The sequence below is a fragment of the Thermobia domestica genome, chromosome 7, assembly GCF_964235325.1.
Source record: "Thermobia domestica chromosome 7, izTheDome1.hap1.1, whole genome shotgun sequence".
NCBI classification, from domain to species: domain Eukaryota; kingdom Metazoa; phylum Arthropoda; class Insecta; order Zygentoma; family Lepismatidae; genus Thermobia; species Thermobia domestica.
The window spans coordinates 85,994,561-86,021,578 of NC_137460.1; the positions used below are offsets into that span (position 1 = coordinate 85,994,561).

Genomic DNA, 27,018 nt, shown 5'->3' on the forward strand with positions numbered 1-27,018 from the left:
ATTGCGTCTAAATAAGTTTAATATGTCGAACATATCTTTATTATGATCTTGTATATATTTGTTATCTGGTTTTACACTGTGAAATTTCACCTGTTATACCCTTCCCTTTCCTATCGGTATTTTATCATAATCAATAAACATTTCTCACTTATTTTTGTTGTATTTGAAATCGCATTCGAGATACACCGCGCAGGATTTAATGCATATGCTTGAAAACAAACATCTTTAAAATTTTTGAATATGTGTACTACAATTAGTTCTGTTTTGTGTGTAAAGTTGAGTACACTCTGTGAGGTTTTAATATGAAATGATTTCCAAACATTATTTGCTTGTTCACAGACTTTATCCTTTATATGAGTTTTGGTAGGTTTATTAAAGAATTTTTCTCTTGGAGCTCTTTGTGTTTCTTTTATTTTTTCTATTGAGTTTATATAATCATATCGATACATACACTTTTTAACTACTAAATCAAATTGTTAACTGAAAAGTACTTTGACGTTTCTTTAAATTGTTCTGGTCTTAAATTACTCGCTAATTCTGCTAAATTCTTCAATTGAAATCAAATACTATCAATAAATCTTAAATGGATTTCATTTTCTTTACCTATCTTTTTGTATTTCGAATATGTTATATAGTTTTCTTGATTGATTGCAATTTATTTTATATGATTTGTGTCATCAGCTAATTCTTTAAGAAACAGTTGAATACTACTTAATTATGAATAAATAAGGGAACAAAAACCATTTTACCTATTCCGATAGTAAAAATTGCAATAACTGTGAGCTGCAATTCGAAAACATTCCAGTTAAATGATCATGATCTGTCATTCTTACTTTAATCGAATCAATTTTATACATTTTCTTAATCGTTTCTTGTTTTCTTCTAAATTAACTAAAATTTCCACTTTATTCTTGAAAATGTATGTCTTCTTTTTTTAACACATCTATTTCGCTTTTCAAGACAGTTACTAAATCATTTAGGCTTCTATGACAAGTATTCGACTAGATATATATTGTTTCTTTAATTACGTAATTCATTATTGTTTCTTCATCTTTAATTAGGTAATTCATTTTATCTTTGTCATTTATCATTTTATTTCTATTGCTTCTTGTAAAATTTCAACAAACTTTTGCAGCATCTAATACAAGTAACAGAACTTCTATAATCTCCATTTTCCTAGATGATATAATAACAAAAACGCGTTGGAAGATATTTTTGATATTTTGTCGTTTCAAACCAGGCCTTCTATTTTCATTTACTCAATAAAAATTCAAAATCAACAGTTATTGTAAATCGAACTCTTAAAGATAGAATATCAATTTCATACTCTATTAATAGGAAAAAATTAATTCGAGCAACTTCAGGCTCCTTACAATAAGTTCATCCTCTTTCAATTGTTTTTCACTTCTGAAGTATTTTGTTAAGCATCTGTCGTAGAAGTATAGTTTCTCAGTGTGTTTTTACTTGACTTCTTATTAACCTAGAGAAGTACTTTGTCATATAAAAACGATCATTTTATTATAATTGATATATACTAAATTAATATGTTTTCTTGCTTATTTTTATGATTGGAAGCGGATTCTTATATTTTTTTATCACAAATGTAAACATTTATTGTTATATTTGTTCTTTTTTCAACTTTTGATATATCTTTTAATTGTGTAGCGGACGCAATACTATTGCAGTATTTTTCTAATTCTCAAACAGTGTTTTATAATAAGAAGGTGTTTGAAGATGTGATAAATTATTTATACGTTTTAAATTAAGGGAAGTTCCCCAAAGAGTACGCACTTAGTCTTTAAACACGTAACGAAGAAAAGGGAAATCACCCAGAGTGATAATTTCTATCACAAATCTTTATTCATTCCTTAAGGTCAAAATTGGAGGCAAATATAAAGACAGTGACGCAATAGTTACAACAATAGACGCATTGTTATAAAACAATGCATTTGCGCACTCTTGAAGGACTATGCCTCTAAGAGTACGCAATGTGTCCTCCAAGAGTACGCATTTGCTATGTGAGAATAATACTATTACAAGGCAGCAAACGAAGATGATATTACACAATTCAAAGAAAATTATGACAGAAATACGAAAAGAGGTACAAAGTTTTTTGGTTTTGCGAGAAATTGACATAAATTATGTTACAAATATAAGTGTAACATCAAAAGTATTCAAATTCTTGATAATGAGGGATACCAAAATATAGCCTACAATTAACCTAGGCCTAGATTACAAAATAAAATTGAAAACTGCAATTACAATTACAATTACAAAATAAAATTGAAAACTGCCAAATTATACCAAAGTATAATTGACACTGCTTTTAAACTAAACAGAAACTTATATGCGCAAATAAAACAAATAGAACATTACAATAAAATTATGCATCTAAAAGCTGACATTTATATGATCATTAGCAGCTCTCACTCTTAAAAACCCCGAGGCCCTCATAATTTGAACAGGCCTCATGCCACCACTTCCTGCAGGCATGACACTGCACCTAAACGTTGCTTCTGTGGATGCAAGTTGCTTCTGTGGATGCTTCAAGTTTGTTTTAAACGGTGGAAACGTCATAATGTCGAACTTCTTCCCTGCTCTGTACACCTGAGTGTTTAGGAAGAGGCAGACATGCTGACAATGTACTGTTACTGGTTCATTTGGAACATCTGATGTTGTTGCACCATTCTCTTCGCTGTCAGCAGAGCAAAGTTGTTGATCAATCAGTGCCGAAAGTTGGAAGTCTACTTCACTCAAGACGTCAGGATTGAAAAAGTGAATCCCTGTAGTTTACACGAACTCCTAGCTTTCTCAATTGTTGCAATCCCTTCGTATGCAATGTGGGTGATGCCGGAAATGTCCCTTTGTGTTATTCTTCCCACGGGTGATCAATGGTTATTGACCATCCATTTGTCACATTCAGCTGCAAAGGCAGTCTTCAGAGGCCCAAACCTCTTGTCAAGGGACTGCAGCATGTGGCTTGCATGCGGAGGAAGAGAAAGAAAGGTAATGTAATTATCCCTACAATACAGTACTGCTTCCAAAGTGCAGTGTGTGGTGTGGTTATCAAGAACGAGCAACACTTCATCATTCTGAGTTGGCTTCACGAGGTGAGAGAAATGTTTCAACCAATCCGAAAAACGTTCGCTGGTTATGTATCCAAAATCTGAGACCAGAGGTAAAGTTCCTTCAGACCCATCTTCATACAACACTATTTTCATTCTATTTCTGAGAAATATGACGGCTGGAGACACGTAAACTCCAGTTGGAGACATGTAACAGAGAACAGTAATCGTCTGTCTCCTCTAACTAGGCAACTTTACCCACATGCCTTTTACCAATTGCCGAAAGTACTTTTGGAATTTTATTTGGGAGAGTTAAAATTCCATTTTCATCCATATTAAACATTCTATGAGAGAGAAATTGTTTGTCTTGTAACACTGCCTGAAAGTTTGTGAAGAATATCGTGTATTGAGTTTTGTTGAAGCCAATTATTTTTCCAAGGCTGCACTTCTCCGGTGAGCGCAATGTTATTATTCCTTTTGCAAAATAAATATATCCAATTCTTTCCGGCTTTCTTCTCTCTCTTGAAGTTGTGTTGATCTGATTTCTCTCTGCATAGTCGAACTCAAGGTCCATCAATTGTTGGCATGTGATACCGTAAAGCATAGAATCAAGGTCCCTTACGTACTAAGCCAATTCTTGTTCTTGCAGAGAGCTAATGTTGGCTTTATCCGTCGCACGGACGTTGGGACAGTTTCTGGAAAAAATTCTAAAAAAAGGAACTGTAGCTAAACAAAAACCATTAAAAAATCATTGCAGTATGTTAGACTCTTTTCCGAGGTTAGTTCGCATGCAGTAGGTTCAAATTTGCCACTTTCTGATCCTGAAAGTAATCATACCCACTTTTCTGAGATTTTATCCTACTTCATTCACTTCAGGAATAGCGTAATGCTATAATGTAAATCATTGGTGATTTCACATTAGTATTACTTCAGTGAGCCATGTAAATCGCCAGCGATTCACATCATACCTAGGCCTACCTACTTTCTCGGGCTATGCGAATCAACAGTGATGCACACTGCTATTGTTTATATTAGAGAAACCTATTCATTTTGCCTCAAAGTAATCCCGCAGTGTCAGAATTGGAAAAGAATCTGACAAGGTGATCTTCTCTGATAGTCAAATTCAATTGTCTACACAGTCCTCCAAAAGTACGGCATCGCCGGTCCCCAAGAGTGCGCGCGTACTCTTAGAGGAATCGCACTCATTTTACAAATCTATCGCAAGTGTGCAGTAATTTCCAGATATGATGGTATTATCTGTCTTATGCCCAAACTTGATTGTGACACCTAATATTTGATACTAAGTTCAGAAACAGAATACATCTGTATTCAACTAAACACAAATTAGTGGGAACTCAATTATTACACTGGAAGTATCAAAAATTTTTATTTACCAATAAAACGTAGGGCACAGATGCTGGCAGCAGACAACTTACGTACAACCACCTTTCATACAACGACGCTTCTGCAGGAATACAAACAAACAACGTACAGCGTTGCCAGATCTGGCAAATTGTTGATCGTACTCTTAGAGGCCGCGCGCTCTTACGTTAGAGGAACTTCCCTTACTTGCAATGGAATACAAGAAAAATGTATTATCTTTCTGTTTAACATTAATTACTGCTTTTTATTTTTAATTTTTTAGGAAGGTCACTATAAGAAAAAAACTTTTGGTGATACATATTTGTCTAATCTAATTTCTAAATATTTAATTTGATGTAATGTCCATCCTGAACCTCTACCTTAAAACTAATTAATTTCTCTTTAAAAAATTATCGAGCCGAAATATAAAGATTTTCGTAAATTTATTCTTATAAATATGCAACTGCAAGTATGTTTATTTTTAAATCTGGTAGTAGACAGTAGAAATGCAATAAATGAAATATTTAGGGACTTTCTACTATTGAGGTTTAGATGGGATTTTTAGTTTTACATCGTGGATAAATAGGGGGCATGTGCTGTAATATAATGGTGATATTTGAACGATTACTCTTACCTTAATGGCAGACAAGGACTCATGTCAGTGCTTTAACTAACTTCAATTACGAGAAGAACTATAGCTTTCCAAAACAAAACAAAAAAAAATGATCTTTCCACGTTTCACGTTTGATTTCGTTAATTGTATATTCTTTTGTAGTATGTGCAGGAGTATGAAAGGGCTGTTATGTTTCGATTAGGCCGCCTGAAGACGGGAGGTGCTAAGGGGCCTGGATTGTTTTTCTATTTGCCTTGTATTGATCAGTTCATCAAACGTGACCTTCGAACCTCCCACTATGATTTTCCACCGCAAGAAGTGAGTACTTTACATTACCATTTGAAATCTGCATTAATCCATGAAATATCTAAAGATATAATTGTCTTTCCGTAATAGAAATTACAGCAAATTTTATGGTAAAAGTGTAGTTGTACTTTCATATGTAGATGCTAGTAATATCAGTTTGAATAACGTGAAGATCGTTGAATTTAAGTGTATTCTGTAGTGTATTTATTCAAAGTACGTTTGTACCTTATCTCCTATACAGCAAACAATGGCTGTGCAAAGTCATGTAGTTATGCTTACAAAAACAGCTGGAAAATAACGATTTTTTTCTTAAGTGCGCACAATTCGACCACTTTCCCCTACTACTCTGTGGCCCGTTGGCGCCATTTTTTGAACATCATATATATATATATATATATATATATATATATATATATATATATATATATATAATTGAAAATTTCTACACTAAACTGTCGATTCTAGTAGATTTTATTTATTGTGAATTGTGTGTGTGAATTTTGCCACCCTTTTGAATATCAATCTACATGTTAAAATAAATGTTCCATTTGTTTAAAAACTCGTTATTAGAACTAAATTGTGTAGATTTTAACGTCATGTTGTTCTTTTTCTTTTTTCTTTCTTTTGTTTTTTTTAAAGCTTTGTGCTGGAAGTAGATGATGTTATGGATGCACACTTGGAAATTTTCTTTATTGATGACAATGTATTTCTATTTTTACAACAATTGTCTACTTCTTCTTCTAAATCCTTGTTTTTGAAGGCTGATTGTGTTTTTTGTTGCTAACAGGTGCTTACTAAGGACAGTGTGACGATTAGAGTTGATGCCGTAGTGTACTACAAAGTTTTTGATCCACTTCTGAGTGTTACACAAGTCCGTAATTACAGGTATATTTTACTACTTTTTCTCTTTTTTAAAAGTAATTATTACGTTTAGTGGAGGCTCTTGCGGGAAGCCATATTGACAAGAAAAAACTTCTATAACTACAAGTGAAGAAAACCTATCTAATGTATTAATTGTTGTATGCAATAAACAGAAAGCTACGTAAGTTTTCTTCCCTTATTTTATAGCGATAAAATTAACTTTATATCAAAGTGACTTACCTCAAGAGCCACCACTGCTTACGCTCTAAAATCGTTTTAATATGAGAAAAAATTGCGAGGAGTTAGAGTAGAAGATATAAGCTATATTTTACCTTCAAAGAAATAGTTTCTTCTTCGGGAATGTAAAATTTTATTTTAATACAAAAAAGTTTCATTTTAATACTAACTGAAACGCAAATGAAATTTTAATGTTCAGAAACTAAGTAAAATAGTTATGCAGAATTTTACTTTAAGAGCCTGACATACTAAAAAAAAAAAAAATACAAAATTCACCATTTTCCTTTTGCTTGTTTCTCGTAAGTGAAAGGAGATAATGAAATGCACTTAACACAATCATACATAATGTTATTCTACAACAGAAAGTATGAACTTGAAGAATTTTCAGTGTTGACATTCATAGATTTTACAGTATTGCCAGAATAACATTTCCTCCAAAATCTAAGTTAGAGCAGCGACTAGAGGAAGGAGCTCAATTGCATTTGATTACGAATCCTATGAACTACTTTTTAAATAACAGTATTATTAAATTTTAATGACTGTATGTTAAAACTATTTTGTTTATTACGAACTAAATACAACTATTATTTAAAAAGTAGTTCACAGGATACCAAAACAGAAAGATATGTAATCAAATACAGTTGAGTTCCCTCTAATTGCTGCCTTAACTTTGATTTTGGGGGAATTGTTATTCTGCCAACACTGTAATTTCTATGAATGGCAACACTGTATATACTTCAGGTTCATATTTTCTGTTCTAGAATAATATTATCTATGATTGTGTGATAAGTTGCATTTCATTATCTCCTTTCACTTATGAAAAACAAGCAAAAGAAAAATGGTAAATTTTGTATTATTTTTAGCATGTCAGGCTCTTAACCTAATAAAATAGTTCTACAGAATTTTATTTCAACTAAATAAAATACTTTTTCAGAATTTAAGTTTCCTTTAAAAAGAGAGAGACAAAGAAGAGATCTTCAATTTTAATTTAGTAACAGAAAAGAGTGGCACGCCATCTCGGTACATTTGCAAATTCGCTCTTAAATCCATACCGAAAATCCGAAAGAATCGGATTATCGGTAGCTGAATGATTGAATGCCATTCCAAAATACAATCCCTTGAAATGTGTAACTTTCTGTACTTTTATGCTGATTTCATATATTGATTTGCAACCCTGGTTATTTATTTGGTCTAGGAATTAATTCCTGCGGCTGGACAAGATATGGCGCAACGAACGGAGCGTCCCACAGTTCCGTGTATCCACACATGTGTTGCAAACCCCTGTCATCGCGTATCGTTCGTAGTATAGGGCAGTGGATTAAAGCGTCAACAACACCAGTTTGTAGTTAAGTGAACATGGCGCAATTTGTGCCTGATAAAGTGTTTTTGCGGGGTGTCCTGCTGCATTACTTTAACATGCAGAAAAGTGCGACTGAAAGTCATCGTATTTTGGTGGAAGTGTATGGTGACCATGCTCTAGCTGAGCGAACGTGTCAGAAGTGGTTTGCACAGTTTAGAAGTGGTGATTTGGGCTTGGCAGACCAAGAGCAAGCTGGACAGCCAAAAAAATTTCAAGACGAAGAATTGACAGCATTGCTCGAGCAGGATTCGTGTCAAACGCAGGGACAACTTGCAGCAGCATTAGGCGTTGTTCAAACAACAGTCTCCAAACGCTTGAAAGCCATGGGAATGATTCAAAAGATGTCACATTGGGTTCCACATGAATTGAAAGACAGAGACGTTGAAAGACGAAAAACCATTTGCGAATTGCTGCTTCAACGACAGAGCAGAAAGGGGTTTCTGCATCGAATTATTACGGGTGATGAGAAGTGGATCCATTACGAGAACCCTAAACGAAAAAACGCCTGGGTGAAACCAGGTGAACCAGGTCCATCACAACCAAAACGAGATATTCACTGTGCAAAGGTTATGCTGTGCATATGGTGGGATATGAAAGGTGTGGTGTGCTATGAGCTGCTGCAACCGGGTGAAACTATGAATGGAGAACGTTATCGACGACAATTAATGCGTTTGAAGCAAGCTCTGGCCAGAACACGACCAGAATGGGAGAACAGACATGATAAACTTATTGTTCAACATGATAACGCTCGCCCACATGTCGCAAAACCGGTCAAAACCTATTTAGAAAATGTCGGATGGGAAGTTTTACCCCACCCGCGGTATTCACCAGGCGTTGCTCCTTCGGACTACTACTTGTTCGATTGCATGCACAACGATTTGATTGGACAGCGGTTTACTTCTTCAGAAGATATCGAAACATGGGTCTCTGACTGGATCGCTTCCAAGGATGAGGACTTCTTTCGCCACGGAATCCGTACATTGCCTGACAGATGGGCAAAAGTGGTGGCTAGCGATGGACAATATTTTTCTTAAGGTATTTATGTATTTTGTGTTTGTACTACAGCTTCAATGTGTGCGTACCAACCGCACGAATTAATTCCTAGACCAAATATTTAGAAGCAAGAGTATATATTCTACGTGTACCTTAGTCTGTTCTGTAAACATTCGTTTTTGTTTGGTGTTCGTCTGAGTCGTACACTTCCAGCAACTGTAGTTTTCGTAAACGCTTGAAATTGCAAAAATTGGCACTCCACCGACAACAAAGATGGTCCCCCATTCAGGAACTCTTGTATCGCGGCGGACATGTCATTGATCAAGTAATGGCGACTGCTCTGAAACAAATGCAGTGTATGAGACTATGCCGAAGATTATTGACTTATATCATGATAAAAGAAATACGAAAGATGTTTTGAAATGAAGAAAAGTAACATACAACTTTGCAAGCGGAGGAAAAGAAACTTATCACAACCACACTAAAGACGAATCATTTACCGCGTAGTGATCGTGGTTCAGTGGTCAAGGCGCTCGACCAGTAATCTGGAGCTTCTTGAATCGAAACTTCGTCGGGGAAGTGTTTTTCTTTCTTACTTTAGAATTTGTGCTGCCGATGACACATGTTTTATTATCTTCAAATATTTGAATGGTCGGATGTTTCAATACTTGAACTATCAAATCTTCAGGAATAATAATAAACTAATAATTATTATTATTATCTCGTAGAAGATTAAAAGCTAGGAGCTAATTATCGCTCAGGTCATACCATTATATGCAGAAACGTGAAACGGAATTTCTCATCTCCTTCCTAAAACAAACAAAATAACATAAGCATTACCATTTTACATTCGAGATGGGACAAGGCTAACTCAAATTATCGTCTCGCTTTGGAAATGAAAATCGAGACGAGACGAACAGTATCGTAAACATTTCTCGTCTTGTCTCGATTGTCGAAATAGTGTGTGTCCATTCTTTAAGTAACAATTGCTCTGTAGACTGAATCTTATAGGCTATTTTGTTACTTTGTATTTCAGAGCTTGTTGAATTTTGGTACGTGTAGGTATTTTTGTAGCAATGCTTTCATAATTACCTCTGCAAATCCTAAAATTGAGTTTATTATATGCCTTACTGTTGAGTGATATTCAGCTGTTTTTATTACAGGATTTTCCTTAAAACATACAGTAGAATATTTTCTACATGAAACTTTAGTGCAACGCTTTCCTTCGTTTAAAATTTGGGTAGTTGCAGATGTGTGTCTTGAAGGTACGGAACCCCTTCCCCGAAATCTCTAATTTTAAGTAAGTTTTGCCAAATTTTAGGACAACTTGAAAATATTATTATTATTATTATTATTATTATTATTATTATTATTGTTATTATTATTATTATTATTATTATTACTGAATATTTGAGGCCTCAATATTAAGTCCTATTAAAATGCAAATAAGCATACTGAAGTTAAGAAAAATGAAAAGAAATTTTTTGGACCCTCTATAAGGATAAATTGCCTTATAAAAATACTTTGGAAGGAAAAGAAGGGAGAAAAGGTGTCAGCTTCTGGACAATACGAAAATCGAACCTTCGGATACCTTAACAGAAACTAAGTAGGATTTGTCTTCATCACGATACATAGTAACGCCTAGTGTTGTAAAATTTCTGGAAATTTTGAACCGTTTTTTTTTTTCGGTTTCTTTCTGGAAAAATTGGGAATATAACAAAAATCTTTGTATTAGGTTAATTTTACTAGTAATAGAACCTTCTTTTTTTTCGAACGCGTGAAAAATGTAAGTTGAGAAATTTCAATATTGTGAATATTTATAAAAGGAGCATTCGAAAATAAAACTGCTGTAATTAAAGCGCTCATTTCCTTTATGTGCCTTTTATTCGTTTACTCCTGGTTGTGCATTAATTATAGAACTTTTACAATTGCATATACATGTACTATCGTGACGCGTTTCTGTTGCAAATGTAGGGCTCTTGAATGAAACTGAGTTCTTAATGTGCTCTTTGATCTGGTGAAATTTTGTTAATTTTAACCAAATTACTTCTTAAAAGAAAGAATAGTAGATAAATTTCACTAATACTGATGCACTAAGACGTATAATTACTATTATTTAATATTCGAATAAGTACTTTATTAAACTTTATGTACAGAATTTTGTATGTAAACAAATACCTGTTTTCTAATGTGAAAATTATCTACATATATAAAAATGAAAGTGACTACATTTGTAATTTAACAACTCTTGAACCACCAGACTGATCTCGATAAAAATTTTCAACAAAATTTGGATGAGGTTCGGGCCTGGAATGGCCTTTACCGTTTCACTTTGAAAGTGCAACTTGGAGGAAGGAAGTGCGTATATTGAAAATAGCCAATATCAGTGTCGAATCCATAGTTTTTGGGGTCGCTGAAATGAATAGTAACACTTCTGATGCCGTTTAAATCAAAATTCATCCTCGTAACTTGGGGTCGGGGGAGAGGGGGGATATATATATATATATATATATATATATATATATATATATATATATATATATATATAATGATCGATATAAGTGTCTAATCCATGGTTTTTTGGGTCCTGAGATGAACATTAAAACTTCCGATGCCGTTTAAATCCAAATTCAGCCCCATTAGTTACTCGTAAAGGGGGAAAGTGACATGTAAAAGTAATTGAAAATGACTGATACTAGTGTCGAATTCAAAGTTTTTGGAGTTCCTAAGTTCATTGGTGACAGTGTTGGTGCCCTTTATACACAAAATGAAACGTATTCTCCCCGTGCGAAGAACAGGTATTCTGTTAGTTTTTAATAATAAGGAATGGCAATTTCGCATGTTAAATTCTTTAATTTGTCGCTGCTCAAATTTACGCACTTGTGTTGTGTATGTGTGTACATATGTAAATAAGATCATCTCTCTTTTTGAGTTGTTCGAAAAATATACTTAGAAATAATAAAGAGGGATTTTTATCAGAACTCAGAAAACTAAAAAGTAATATTAAAAGCTGTTGTTTTAAGTATGCTCCCTGCTAGCGAAATACGTTGTATATATATATATATATATATATATATATATATATATATATATATATATATATATATATATATATATATATTATGCGGCAGACTCGTTACAGCAAATAAGATTAGTATCAGGCGAAGTAAATAAGGTTAGTATCAATAATATATTTAAATTATATTTTCGGAGATTTGCTAATATTTCCGAACAAAAGATTTTTTCTAATGGGTTCAAAATTTCCGGAAATTTTACACAGCACAATGCCAATGCGTATCTCCATAATATATATACTTGATTTTAACATACTGGTATTAACTAAAATGATTCTCACCCTATTATTTAACACTTTCCTGCCATAAAACGGTAATTTTATAATATTACTTAAGATAATTTAAATGCGTCTATATTAATTAATCTAATTAGGATTATATTTTAGGATCTTCTGTAACCATAACTCCATTCTATTACGGTGCTAATATTGAAGGAGTGGTACAAATATATTTGTTGCCACAAAATTTCCCTATTCTAATACAAGAAACATAATTACTCAATTATCTTAACTGTAAACTAGTAAATATAAAATAGTTTTCATTTTAAAAGCATAATGTAGTAAAATATTCGAAAATTTCAATTTTTTTCAATTTTTCCGTTTTTTTCCAAGCTCGGGAAAAAACGGGTTTTTTACTCAAAATTTCCGGGTTTTTTCCAAGCATTTACAATACTAGTAACACCCTTTCTTTGGGAAAAAGACTTTGGATTATGAAGGCGTTATGTTGATATTTTAACAAAATATACATACAAATATAAAAAAGAATAGTTCCTATTTACAAATTTTGGTTGATCAGATATATGAAACATGTTGGAAATGGCGAACGAAAATATTATTTCTAGTAAGAGTGGAAGGACTACGCATTTATGACTCATACCTTGTGTATTCATGAATTGTTTTCTAAACACGCTAAGTTTTCAGAGAGTACGAATCGAGATTGCAGACTGTGACATCATGTTGTCAGTATTTCCCCTGTGAAGGAAGTCGTGTCGACTCTAACTTGTAAGAGCGAGAGAAATTGACTATTTTTCATGTTATTATACGTCAGAAATATCAACATTGTAAATGATAAAAACATTTCTTAATTTCCTCGGCGGGAGTTGATCCGCGGATCCCTAAATTACGAAACGAATGCTCAAGCCACTGCCCTAAGACTGTTCTTTTAAGTAAGAGTCAAGAAATACTCGTATATGTAGCAAATTGCAAACTTTTACAATTCCAATATTTTATTAATGATGAAACACTGATTTCGATCATGCTAAAACACTATAGTTCAGAGAATTCAGGTTTATATTTATAAAAAAAGACCGAACGTATCTCCGTAACTTATCTCTATATATTCGGTTATTTTCGTTTTACAGATACTTCTGTAATCTTGAACGACAGGGACACAAACACAGATACATCGAGGACACTTAATATTTCAAAGTCTCTCCCACAGGGAATCGAAACTCAGACACCGCCTACTAAACTATCTGATGGGTGGGGTACCTGGTCCGTTCCCAAGGCAAGTAAGCTTGAGTCAGACAACATCGTGCTCGTGGGTTTTCTCGGGAGACCCCCGTAAATGTGTCTGAAACGTGTCCCATAATTTCTGAGCTATGGGCCTTTTAAAGTTCATTTTTTCATGTTTTCGGCAGCCTATAACTCCGAAAGGAAGCATTTGTGCACCCAGATTGGTCTATACATTTTATGTTATATGGGTGTCATGAATCATCCCCAAACATTATCTTTGTTGTTTTGAAACCCCCTATATGTACAGGGGACTAGCGGGCTATAGAGCTTTTATCTCCAAATTTGAACTACATAATGGCAGTTGATTTCACGAGACAATAGTAACATCAACCACAATCTAGGTACTAGACGTGTTCCACCAGAATTAGAGTTAGTCATTTTGTCGGTGGGTTAAGTGGGTCAAGTTTTCTAAGTAGGTCAGTGGATCGTGGGTCAATATGTGACCCACTGCGACCCACCATTACCCACTTTGGCCCACCGACCCACTCTGCTCACTGCATTGTAGACAGCATCTTCTGAACAGCATATTTTTTCATCCTCGACCCTAGCCATAAACATAGGCGATACTAGAGGGGCCGGATCCCCCAGAAGCAAAACTGGCCCTTCCCAGAATTTTTCTACTGGACGAAAATGATGTTATTAATTTATCTCAATTTTCGCATTACAATTTTAGTGATGCTTGCATTCGACATATGTAATAGTCTTTATACTCGTCCGCCCATCGATTTTTTTTAAAAAAAAGAATATGGTCTCGTGCCTGGATGTAATAAAATCCTTGCACCAATGTGATCGTGGGCAATATAGGGACCTCTCAACTTGCTCTATATGCGTTTTATTTTTATTTGATAGCTTCATTAATCTAAATTATTTTTTATATTTTTCAAGTAATTAACATTATTAACGTAGTAAGTTTTTCTTGTTTATATATGTATGATAAACCAGTCTTATTGTTATTATTTTATTTATAGCATAGTAATGATTGAATAGTTAAGATTCTCAGAGCAATTTATTAAAGTATTCTTTTAAAAAAAAATAAAATAAAATAAATCAGAAGCCAAATTCTTGAACTGCTAAACTCAAATGATTGTTGCCTTCTACATACATGCATATAATACCCATTCAAAAGTCACTATTCAATATTGTTTGTTGCTTTTCCATATTATTATTATTATTATTATTATTATTTATGAACTGAAGTTTGTGGTTACATTCTTAAGATATAAACTGTAATCAGGCCCGCACCCAGAAAGTTTTGTTCAGGGTGTCGAAAGTTGGGAGGGATACAATATTGCAAGACACAGACAAGACGTTATTCTGCAGCCGATAAATAATTTCCAAGTAGCGGAAGTCATGTACCCCAGGAACACTTTTTATATTTGGTTTTGGAAAGAGTATGTTTATACTATGCTAAAGAAAAAGAAAATATGTTCCTGATAATCTGATATTTTAGTTTTATACTGTAAAAGTTACATGGGTTCCACACAATTACAGGAGCTAGAGGAATTTAACCGAGCAAGTCATGTTGTGTCTTGGTACGGTGGGAGGGGGAGCATGTACCAAGAAACTTCAACCTAAGGTCAACCATAAATCTGATGATAATCGATTATTGCCGAAGAAACCATTGCTTGCTTCGTCATTCTCAATAGAATGGAAATTTTTGCAATTGTGAAGTAACTTTGTAAATACAAGTAATATAATGTTATATAAAATAAATAATATTGCACTTTTGTAACAGTATTTGTTGAAATAGCATTCAATGAGTATGGAGCTAGGCATATTGGTTAAAAAAAAAATCATAAGTGTATTAGGGCTACATCAAATAGCTATCATATGCAAAGTACTGTCTCTTGATACATGAAAAATCGTATTGCTTGGTACTTGGATAGCCCTATTTATAAATAAAAATAAATTTAACGAAAGGAATGCATAATAAATTAAAGTCATCAGAATGTAAAAGCAATACATATGTAGATATCTTAAATATGCTGGGGCATTTACTTGTTACTTCCACTTCTGCGTAGTAAGAAAAGCTCTCCAAATGTCACCAAAAAAAAAAAAAAAAAAAACCTTTGATATACGAAAAACATATATTGCCTTCCAGTTCACTTGTTTCTATATGCAATTACGTCATGTTGCCCAAATGAAGTATAGAAAACTGAATTCAGTGATAGGAAGGCAAAATTAGTACGAAATTCAGGATGGCTGTAAGTGCCATGTCCGATGATACGTTATGTCCCTGCAACACACGACTTCCCCTACTTTACCTATATTCACAGGAAAAAATTAAGGAATTTTCTATATTGTTTTTATAAGAAAGGAAAAATACAAATATTAGTGTAAGATCAAATCTTTAAGCCACATTAATAACTACTCTGTTAAAGCTATTTCACAAATGTCTATCAACTTACTACGATTGCATGCGGTCCAGATCGGATGGACTTCCCATGAGTGCAACCTGATACAGACAAAACACAATCATTAAAAATATAATTTTTTGAGGGTCCGGACCCGGTGGATCCCTCCGTGCGTGCCCCCTGGCTGTAACCATATTTCCTGACGGTTCACGGTTGACGCTAAGAAGCTCGCATATAATTCAGGAGTATTACAAGAGTTGTCTTATATATGCTGCAAAGCGTTGAATATATTGCGTATAAAAAGTGATTTAATAATTTAAAATAAGTCCTTTTATATCATTTAATTCGCTTCCTTTTTCTCTCGGTTAAAATATTGCGGCCAACGTTATTATCAATCAATTCTGCTGGTAAAATCTTTGTTTCAGCCATTTATCATAAATCCTCCCGAAAATTTTAAATTTTAAGGTGTGCAACTTAATATTTCATTGAAAAAATAATGGAAAACAAACATCTTTTATAGGAAAACGAGTCCCTCAAGACCGTCTACAAGTATTCTTCTCTCGTATTGCTGACCTGCTTCTCTTCTATTTCATTTTTTTAAACATTTAATTGTACGGGAAGTTAGCCAACTATGTTTCTTCGATTCAGTTGTTTTACATACTATTATTTTTTAAGTTAAAATGTTTTGTGTATAAAAATGATTGTATTTCTTTGTTCACAAAGGTGTGTGTAATTAAGCTGCAACACTGGTAAACGACGATGATTTACTGTAAAATGAAAAGATTTTTACACTTCACTTCAAATACAGAAATGAATAACTATTAACCCATGACTGATTTTTAAAAATTTATAATTTTAAATTATGTCAATGCTTGTATATTTATTTGTGTTTCTATTAGGTGTACGAGTAAACTGAAAACATGATAGTTAACGTTTATGAATAACTCACTTTCGCTCAGAATTGCACGAGTAAAACAGTAATAGAAAATCATGAGTTTTCATAATTAGAGTAGATTTTAGGTAGTTATTTAGTAGCAACATAATATAGGAAATATACAGTTTTAAGCAAATTTCTGATTGAATAGATTTTCATTGAACTGTTACTTGACAGTGTCGTGTTAGGAGAACAAAACAACTTGAAGAGATAATGAATGAGGTGTAAGGCGACTCAGAAGGAAACAAGGTCTACTAAAAGATTCTTCCAATTTTCAGAACTGAGGGACCATGCCCACCTAGGAAAATAACATAGTTACGATAATGGCCATAGAAACTAAAATACGTTTCTGATTGCTTACAGTTTGCAATTGTCCAAACCTTCTTTTGTCACTTTGTTGAAACTGAAGAAGCAGTTGAGGTTAAATTTATATCATGGCAGTCAAGGTGGTACAAAACGAGCCCTGCGGGGGTTCTCACCCATTCCTACTACTACTACTACTACTACTACTACTACTACTACTACTACTACTACTACTACTACTACTACTAAAACTACTACTTATACGGTGAAATCGTATAGCAAAATTGCAAAGTAAGTAAATCACTTTTTGGAGTATTATTTTTGTTTAAAAAACTTTCCTTGGCCCGTACTTAGCTCCTATGAGTAGGTTCGAGCGTGATTTAAAAATATGCTTCTGAACACTGGTGAATTTGTCTATGTTTTACTTTCAAGGCTCCATTTCCCTTTTTCATTTGTTTCTGTTTACTTACCTGAGATGAGTATCTTTAAGTGAAAAAAGAACTTGAGGCATTTTTGGATATTGATATTTGTAATTGTAATAATACAATAGGACGTATACTACTACTTGGCTTTCGAGACACACAGCCTGTGAGTTTTAGAGGAGCTAACTACAGGAAAAATACATTTTTGAATCTATGTGTGCCTAATCATCACGGCCAAATTGCAGTCAAATGAAATGAATTTTGGTATATAGTTATGCCTTAATGCAAACTGGGATGTTATCATATTGCTTTCAATATAATAATATCCTAAGGGATAGTGGGGATCCCAAGTTTTGCGAAAAAATTGAGTATCTCACAAGTCGTTTCACTTTCGGAGCCGAAATTCAGTATATTAACTCTTTATTGAAAATGAACAGATCGTCTCCTATCATTTTTTAAACTTTTCCTTTATGGGGAGGGGCAACACTTTCTATATATAGTAAATTGATAGTGGGCTAGTTTGTAAACATAATCGAAAACGTTCGATATTTGTTGAGAAACAAACAATACAGTGTTTCGCATCATATATCTATATATGCTTACCATCAGGGGCGAATCCAGGACGCACTTCTGGGGGGACGGTGGGTTGTAATACTGCTACTTAGAGCTAGTTTTAAGAACTCCGAACTCTGGGCTTTAATAATATATAAAATGAGAAAGTTTCCTCTTCTGGAGAGCAATGACCCCCCGGGTCCGCCCCTGCTTACCATGCACTTTCTATATAATAATTGCTGAAGCTTGTTTATTATATGGAGCGCTTAGAGCACAGGGCAACCCATAAAGTTCTGAGAAAAATAAACATAAAATTTGTAATGTAAGATTCTGTACGTTGGTCTACTTATCTTGATTTGGGACTTTAAAAATTTCATCCGTTTTTCCACTGAAAAGTATCGATAATTCAACAAGTAAATAATTTGCCATTTTCTATCGTAAAGGTCATATCCATCGTTATTGTAACAGAGCGGTGCTTGAGCGATTGACCGTAGAAATTCAAACTCCGATTAGTTAGAATTTCAAAACCTGGTCGTATTACAAGTGTAAACTCTTTAGTCGGTAGAGAAGTGTCCGTGGATCATGTGTCAGAGTTGATGACGATGTGTTTTGGTGGGCCAGTGGTTCATGGATGGTGGGTCGGAGTGGGTCAGAGTGGGTTACGATAGGTGGTGGGTCATGGGTCAGAGAGGGTCACGGTAGGTGCTGGGTCAGTGGGTCGTCGATCAAATGTTCATTGGCTCACGCAATTTCTGGTCGGTTAACTGGTTTGGGTTCGGTTTAAGCTTGAAATAGAATGTGTCCGTTTATTTCACAAAACGAATGATAGTTTGGTTCAATTTTGTTTAAAAACAGACACTATATTGTCACTTTTCAGAATATCCGTATATATTTTGGAAAAGTTCAAAACGATATGTAATGGTTTCATTTTAGGTCAAGGTATTATGAGTCTGCTGTTTCACTTTTGAATAGAATTACGATTCCACATGTTTTTTTTTCTCTATATATATTTTTTTGTGAAAACACGTTAATGAGCAATAGAAAATACAACTATCTTTCGGATCGGATTGATTTGGGTTAACAGCTTGAAAATGTAATCTTCACGTTTAATGTCCCACGATTATGCCTGTTAGGTTGAGGAAGACTATGACTATGAGGAAGACCAAGTGACTTATGATGGACGATGGACGAATTGGTGGAATGAGAAACTGGGAGGGTCCCGGTTACTAGAAGTATCTGTAAAACGAGAATAACCGAATATAATAGAGATAAGTAAGGAGGTACTTTCGGTCTTTATTTGAAAATTTAAACTTGCATTCTCTGGACTATAGTATTTTATCATGACCGAAATTAGTGTTTCATCGTTAATAAAATATTGGAATCGTAAACGTTTGCAATTTGCTACATACACGAGTGTTTCTTGACTCTCACTTAAAAGAGCTGTCTTAGGGTAGTGGCTTGAGCATTCGTTTCGTGATTTAGGGGTCCGCGGTTCAACTTCCGCCAAGGAAATTAAGAAAAAAATTTATCATTCACAATGTTGATATTTCTGACGTATAATAACATGAAAGATATTTCTCTCGTTCTTCCAAGTTAGAGTTGAAACGACTTCCTTCAAAGGGGAAATACTGACAATATGATGTCACAGTCTGCAATCTCGATTCGTACTCTCTGAAAACTTAGCGTGTTTAGAAAACAATTCATGAATACATAAGGTATGAGTCACAAATATGTCAGAGACGTTATTATTTCATTGTGTAATTGTTTCTAAGTTCTTCCACTCTTACTAGAAATAATAATATTTTCGGTCGCCATTTCAAACTTGCTTCATATATCTGTTCAACAAAAATTTGTAAATAGGAACTATTCTCTTTTTATATTTGTATGTATATTTTGTTAAAATATCAATATAACGCGTTCATAATCCAAAGTCTTTTTCCCAAAGAAAGGGCGTTACTATTTATCGCGATGAAGACAAATCCTACTTATTTTCTGTTAAGGCATCCGAAGTTTCGATTTTCATATTGTCCAGGAGCTGACACCTTTTTCCCCTTCTTTTCCTTCCAAAGTATGTCTTATAAGGCAATTCATCCTTATAGAGGGTACAAAAATTCTTTACATTTTTCTTAACTTCAGTATGCTTATTTGCATTTTAATCGGACGTAATATTGAGGTCTCAAATGTTCAGTAATAATAATAAAATTAGTAATAATAATATAGAAGACAAATTCCGTATGAGGATAGATTGTACTAAAATTTGTAAAATCGCCCCTAGGATTAGGCAAAAGTTACAAAACTGTTGAGATTGGAGAGAAGTGTCAGGACCATCAGGACATACCCTCTGCATACGTCCCTACAACTAGCTGCTTCTTAAATGGTATGTTTTCAGGCAAATTTCATGTAGAAATTAGGGCCACTGAACTCACAAGAGCCATAAGAAAATTTGTTTCTAAGTAATGGTTATGCCGGCTATGCTACAGAAGACGTCGATGATGAGAATGAAAAAAATATTGGAATAAAGAAAGTGGGAGGACGCGGAACCCGTAGAAAACTTATACACTCGGCGTTTGTCCAGCACAATCTTCACTAGGCAGAAGCTGGGTGGAACAGGGTGAACCGTTAAATTCACAACACTTTAATAAATAATAATAATAATAATAATAATAATAATGGTGTTAAAAGTTTTCAAGTATTCTTCTGTATGTTTCAAGGAAAATGTAATAAAAATAGCTGAATATCAATCAACAGTAAGGTATATAATAAACTATTTTTTTAGGATATGCAGAGGTAATTATGAAAGCTTTGCTACAAAAATACCTACATACCATAACTCAATGAGCTCTGAAATACAAAGTAACAAAATAGCCTATAAGATTTAGCCTACCGAGCAATTGTTACCTAAATAATGGACATACGCTATTTCGAGAATTGAGACAAGACGAGAAATGTTTACGATACTTTTCATCTCGTTAAGATTTTCATTTCCAAAGCGAGACGATAATTTGAGTTAGCCTTGTCCCGTCACGAATGTAAAATTTAATTCTCATGTTATTTTGTTTGTTTTAGGTACTAGATGAGAAATTCCTCTTCTCATGGGCAACATTAAACAAAACCGAAATATTCTAGCCAAATACCACGTTTCTGCATATAATGGTATGATCTGAGCGATAATTAGCTCCTAGATTTTAATCTTCTATGATAATAATAATTATTATTAGTTTATTTCCTGAAGATTTGATAGTTCAAGTATTGAAACATCCGAGTATTCAAATATCTGAAGATAATAAAACATGTATCATCGCCACTAAAAATTCTAAAATAAGAAAGAAAAACACTTTCCAGACGGAGTTCCGATTCAAGAAACTCCAGATTACTGGTCGAGCGCCTTGACCACTGAACCATGATCACTACGCGGTAAATGATTTGTCTTTAATGTGGTTATGTTAGGTTTCTTTTCCTCCACTTGCAAAGTTTATGTTACTTTTCTTAATTTCAAAACGCTTTTCGTATTTCTTCTATCATGATATAAGTCAATAATCTTCGGCATAGTTTATATTAATAACTTGAGTTGTTCTTAAACCTTTGCTTTAGAAGTTTGTTTCTTCTCCACACCTAACTACAGATATGACAGATTTAATTCTCATACTCTGCATTTGTTTCAAAGTAGTCGTCACTACCTGATCAATGACTTATGTCCGCCTCAATACATACGAAAACTTGAATAGTGTTATTGACCTTCTCATACACAAGGTTCGTCACACTCAAATTTTTATAATTTTCGGATATGCTCTAGCAACCTGCTCTGGACCACTTCATATGGATTGACCCGAGATCAAATCAGTTAATGGTGAAAGAATTATGAATCGTACGAATGTGTTTAAATGGCGAGAGTTTAAAGCAAATTCATACTGATGTGAACGATGAGCAAAGGAGTGGAAGATCGTCGATTTTGACTGATTCGCTTGTTGAAAAAATTTTCAAGCTGATCGTGGCGACCGCAAATTGACTTTGGATTAGTTTTCGGTGGTTTCCACGAATGTCCAGATCTGTGCTGCATGAAACAATCACGCAAACACTCGGATTTCATAAACTATGTGCAAGGTGGGTCCCAAAACAGTTGACAGAGCAGCGCAAATTCAATCGAATTGCAACCTCCGAAGTGTTTTTGGAACTTGAAGTAGGGATGCCACAAAGTTCCGGTTCCAGCGGTGGAGATCTGGTTTTCAGAACGGGTTCCAGACCTGGATCCCAAAACCCGTTTCCGAAGCCGGATCTTAGGAACCGGTTCTAGACCTGGATCCAAAAGCACCCCAAAGACCCGTAAAGGAGGCATAAAGTTCACTTTCAAAACACTGCAAAGAGGACCACGCGCATGTGCCCTCCCCGCCCAGACTCGCTTTTGTCCCCCAGAAAAAAAATTTGGTCCACCAGTGGATGTTTAGCCAAGTGAGTTTGCCAGTTTGCCTGTTTAACCAATGAGTTTGCCAGTACCCAGTTTGTTTAGCCTGGGCGCCTGCCTATTACTTCCACCATTTCATCTAGCACACTGTTCAATGCCTGCCACCAGCTCGGGTTTAGCATAGGGATGGCCACAAAGTTCCGGTTCAGGTTTTCAGAACGGGTTCCAGACCTAGATCCGAAAAACTCGGTTCCTGAATCGGATCTTAGGAACCGGTTCCAGACCTGAATCCGAAAACTCGGTTCCGGAAAAGGATCTTCTACAACCGAATCAGTTTAGAGCCGAAAACCGGTTCCACCAGGAACCGGTTCCAGCCGTCCCAAACTTGAAGGTGATGATTTTCTGCACTCTATTGTAACAGGGAATGAAACTTGAGTTGCCCGCCTTCAGACTATCGCCTGTTCACGTTTCTGAAGATGCACATGTGTGTTTAAAAAAAATTCAACTAACGAGGAAGTGAAGATGGAGGTGATGAATTGGACAAAAGAGGTGACGACAGTCTGTTTGACCAAGGCATTAAAAAAATGATCTCTCGTCTCACTAACAAGGAGAAAGCAGATTTTGGTAAATGAACTTCGGGGCCAATTTTTGCAAGGTGTTAGTGCACAATTAAAGTGTTCATATTACAAACTAGGAGAGCGTAATGGCCTAATATGGCAGAGAAAAACGTCTTAAAGTTTTCGACTCGCCGCATATGTCGTACGTTGCGCAAATATATCAAGTAATGGCGTGGTAGAATCAGTAGCATTTCTGACTCACGTTCCAAGGGTCATGGATTCGATTTCCGCTGGAGTCAATTTTCTTTTGTTTTTTGCTCCAACCAATACAGTAGTCACTTGTAGCTACAAGTAAAATATTAATTCACCATATGTTTATAATGAATTAAAACAATAGAAATATTCAAATCAATTGTAAAATCTTTCAATGTTCCATGTTAACTAGCAAGGAAATGTAATCTATTTCGTAAATATATTGATATCATGATTTATATTATGATTATCACAGTCGTTGTGTAGACAATGTTATTGACGCTTTGTGTCTACATCAGTTGGCAGTGTGTGTATTACAAGCAGTAGCGCAAATGGCACTTATCTTGGAACTGAAATATTGCCTCCCTTCCCATAATCCGATTTAAAATGTGTTTTTGGATAGAAGTGTAATGATTTGTGTCCGATTGCCACAAAGGAAAATGAGATGAAATTGACATCCCACCAGAATAAGCCTCAAATCTGACCGCCTCCCAATGTTGAAAAAGACAACTCTGTTCCCCTGATTCTCCACAGAATTGTTTTTCAACTTCATAAATGTTTTGAGCATCGCTTTAAAAGCAATATGAGAACGGTCTTACTCGTTCTCCCCCCAATGTTCTTAAATTCGCTGATGTCCTTGAACATGTCTCGAATTGTTTTCTTTTACTATTATCTTGAAGTTCATTAACTTAAGCTGTCAAAAATTCGCGTTTCTCTCTTCTAAACATTTTGGAAGTTTCCCGTCTGATGTCAACGAAATTTAATGTAGTTATATCTAGTCCAGTCAATAAAGGTTTTCTGTCGGGACTAATTAGAAACAAGCTGAATTTTTCAGGAACGTTAGACCACAATATAAGGGATATTTTTTGAAAAGTCCCCCCTTCCCCTCTTGCTTTCCCCTCTAGCCCCCTTAACTCTTTTGGACTTGCATTTTTGAGAAAAATGTTGATTTTCAGTTAAGTAGATACTGCTTCAGTACGATTCGTCCGAGTATTATGGGTTATACATCATTCTCTTCACAATAAAACGTGCCTTCAAATGGTATCATTTGCATGTTTGCGTGATCTACAAGAAAAGGGAAATTTGGGGTAAAATAGAGAACTTTAACTCCAAATATCCCTTTTTTTGAAATTTGGTGCTCTTTGGAGCAACCCTGGCCATAGCTACCTGAAAATAATCTATAAAATACTATGGTCTATATGTAATGTGTGTTCCAAGTTTTATTGCAATATCTAGAATAGTTACGAGGGAAAAATATTTCTCAATCCTGCTCGGCAATACCGAATTTCATATATAAGTAAGAAAAAGTGGGGCATATATATAAAATAAGTTTCTAAACACAGTATTATACATCCTAGTATCATGATTAATACGTCATTCTTTTCAGAATGAAACAAAATTTTAAATGATACCATATGCATGAGTTTATAATGCACAAAAGAAGAGGATTTTTTGACAAATACAAAAATTTCTCTCCAAAAATCCGTTTTTTGAAATTTGGGGACCCCTGAAGTGGTACCAGTTACAGTTGTCTGAATATAAGCTATCTTGAAAAATACTATTTTCTTTATATAATGTATGTGCCAAGTTTCGTTGCAATATCAAGAAGAATTACGAGAGGAGAAATATTTCTTAATCCTGTTTGACAATACAAATGAGATACTTTTGGAGAATCGAATCCAGTAACAGCACTCTTACCATTCTAGTATACCAGGAAAATATGACGGACGGAACGAAATATAACTCTTAGCTTTAAAATATATACATTATTGATATGCACATAAGTTAATATTTTATTTATAATGGTTATTACAAATTTTGGTTACTATATTTTATTACTTGTATTATTGCTAATTAATAAAGCCAATTTTGGTTCAGGGAATTATCCCTATCAGGGCTATTCCATTATCCACTACCTATGGACCCGCCATCTCCTGGACTGGCAACAATCGGTAGGTGCTTAACAAAGCAAAATAATGTACTTTGTACTGTAATAACATCATCACTGAACACCCACCCAAAACACACTGAATGTAGAAAGTAGAACCAAATATTCTACTTTCTACAATATTCCTACACATTTTATACAATCGATATTTGCTTGTTGACTGATAAAAGTCAGCTCTCACTCCAATCTGGTTAAAACAAAATGCTACACTGTTCACACCCATCATCATTAAAGTCGATAGCACTGTCTACGCACGATAATTATCGCTGGATAGTCCACTACACTGTTCACACATGTAAGAACAATCTAACCCTATATTTCTACATATAGTTGGCTCAAGGTTATTCACAGCTGTGAGAAACGAGACGAAAATCAGCAGGTGTAAAGGGCTTAGAGCTTGGTACTGGTATCAAAGCATTTGTTTAACATGTTTCGATAGCACTGTCTACGCACGATAATTATCGCTGGATAGTCCACTACACTGTTCACACATGTAAGAACAATCTAACCCTATATTTCTACATATAGTTGGCTCAAGGTTATTCACAGCTGTGAGAAACGAGACGAAAATCAGCAGGTGTAAAGGGCTTAGAGCTTGGTACTGGTATCAAAGCATTTGTTTAACATGTTTCATCTTCACGATAAACGTCAAAAACGACGACAGTGACATTCCTTCTGTATGTGCTTACAATGTACACTGAGTGCTCACTGAATTGCGACCACTCCTCCACCCAGGAAAGTGTGACCAGCAGCCGAGCCGATTATATGACCACCCCGATTGGTAGTATTGCAGAGATAGAATACACTCAAAGTTACATTTTGGCAGACAGCACACTGTTATAATGGGAGGTGGGTAGGATTTATCCGCATTTTAATAGGATTGATTGTGGGTACCCGAGCAATAGGTGCGTCAATAACCCAGACAGCAACTCTTGTCGGTTGCGCCCGTCCATGTGTAACGAAAGTGTACAAGGAGTGGGAAGAAAATGGAGTAACAGTCTCCAACAGACGGAACTACGGAGGCGTACGGAAGTTGAAAACATGGGACGAGCGTCGCGTCAAACAGCTCGTGACAGCCAAATGAAGCATCAATGTCTGAGAATTACGTGACCAATACAATAGTGGATGCACAACACCCATATCCCCCGCAACTACACGGCGTACACTGACACGCATGCAGTTCTACTGCAGACTACACACTCGTCACCCTCTTCTTACGACTTCGTCGCGATGGACCATAGGAATACGCTAATTGAGCCACGGATAATTGGAAAGGGTGTGTTGGTCCGATAAATCATGGTTTGTGCTACGCCTCTCGGACGGGCGTATTCATGGGGCGGCTGTATGGTTTGGGGATGCTTTTGTTGGACTGAGACCGTTAGTGTGTATGGACCACAGCGAGACGTCCGTTGTGTACCTGCAGGTGTTAGAGAATCAGGTACCCCTAAATGCAAACTTCTATCCACACGAATACGACATTTTCCAGGACCGCAAGACATGGTGACACCAAGCCAGGACTGCATTTGCTTGGCTTAAGGAACATTTCACGGACCTGAAGCGTATGAATTGGACCCCTAAGTCACCGGATCTTAATCCTATATAACATATATGGGGTGATGGGAACAAGCTCTTTGCACCATGACACCTGCACCAACATCTGTGGGCTCATTGTGGGATGCTATCAGGAACATATGGTGTCAGATCCCAGTGAAAACATATCAGCAACTACCAGAATCCATGCCACGGAATGTTCAGACCATCCTCCGAACAAAAGTGGACCAATAAAGTATTATGTAGGTGGTCGTAATTCAGTGAACACTTAGTGTAGTTACTACTGTTTTGAATAACATTTTCCTAAGTACAAGGAACATAATAAATAAGAAATCCATCAATCACTACAACTGGTTTCATT

General features: G+C 35.1%; 1 protein-coding gene across 4 annotated transcripts in view; it reads left to right on the forward strand.

Annotated features, from left to right (window-relative positions):
* LOC145688902 (band 7 protein AGAP004871-like) overlaps nucleotides 1-27,018 on the forward strand; it is a 74,534-nt gene that overhangs the window by 18,199 nt on the left and 29,317 nt on the right. For all 4 annotated transcript variants that reach the window (XM_081763069.1, XM_081763072.1, XM_081763070.1 and 1 more), the window contains exons 3-4: nucleotides 5,203-5,358; nucleotides 6,134-6,231. In XM_081763069.1, the coding sequence (XP_081619195.1) occupies nucleotides 5,203-5,358; nucleotides 6,134-6,231 (254 nt within the window). The remainder of the gene's footprint in view (nucleotides 1-5,202; nucleotides 5,359-6,133; nucleotides 6,232-27,018) is intronic.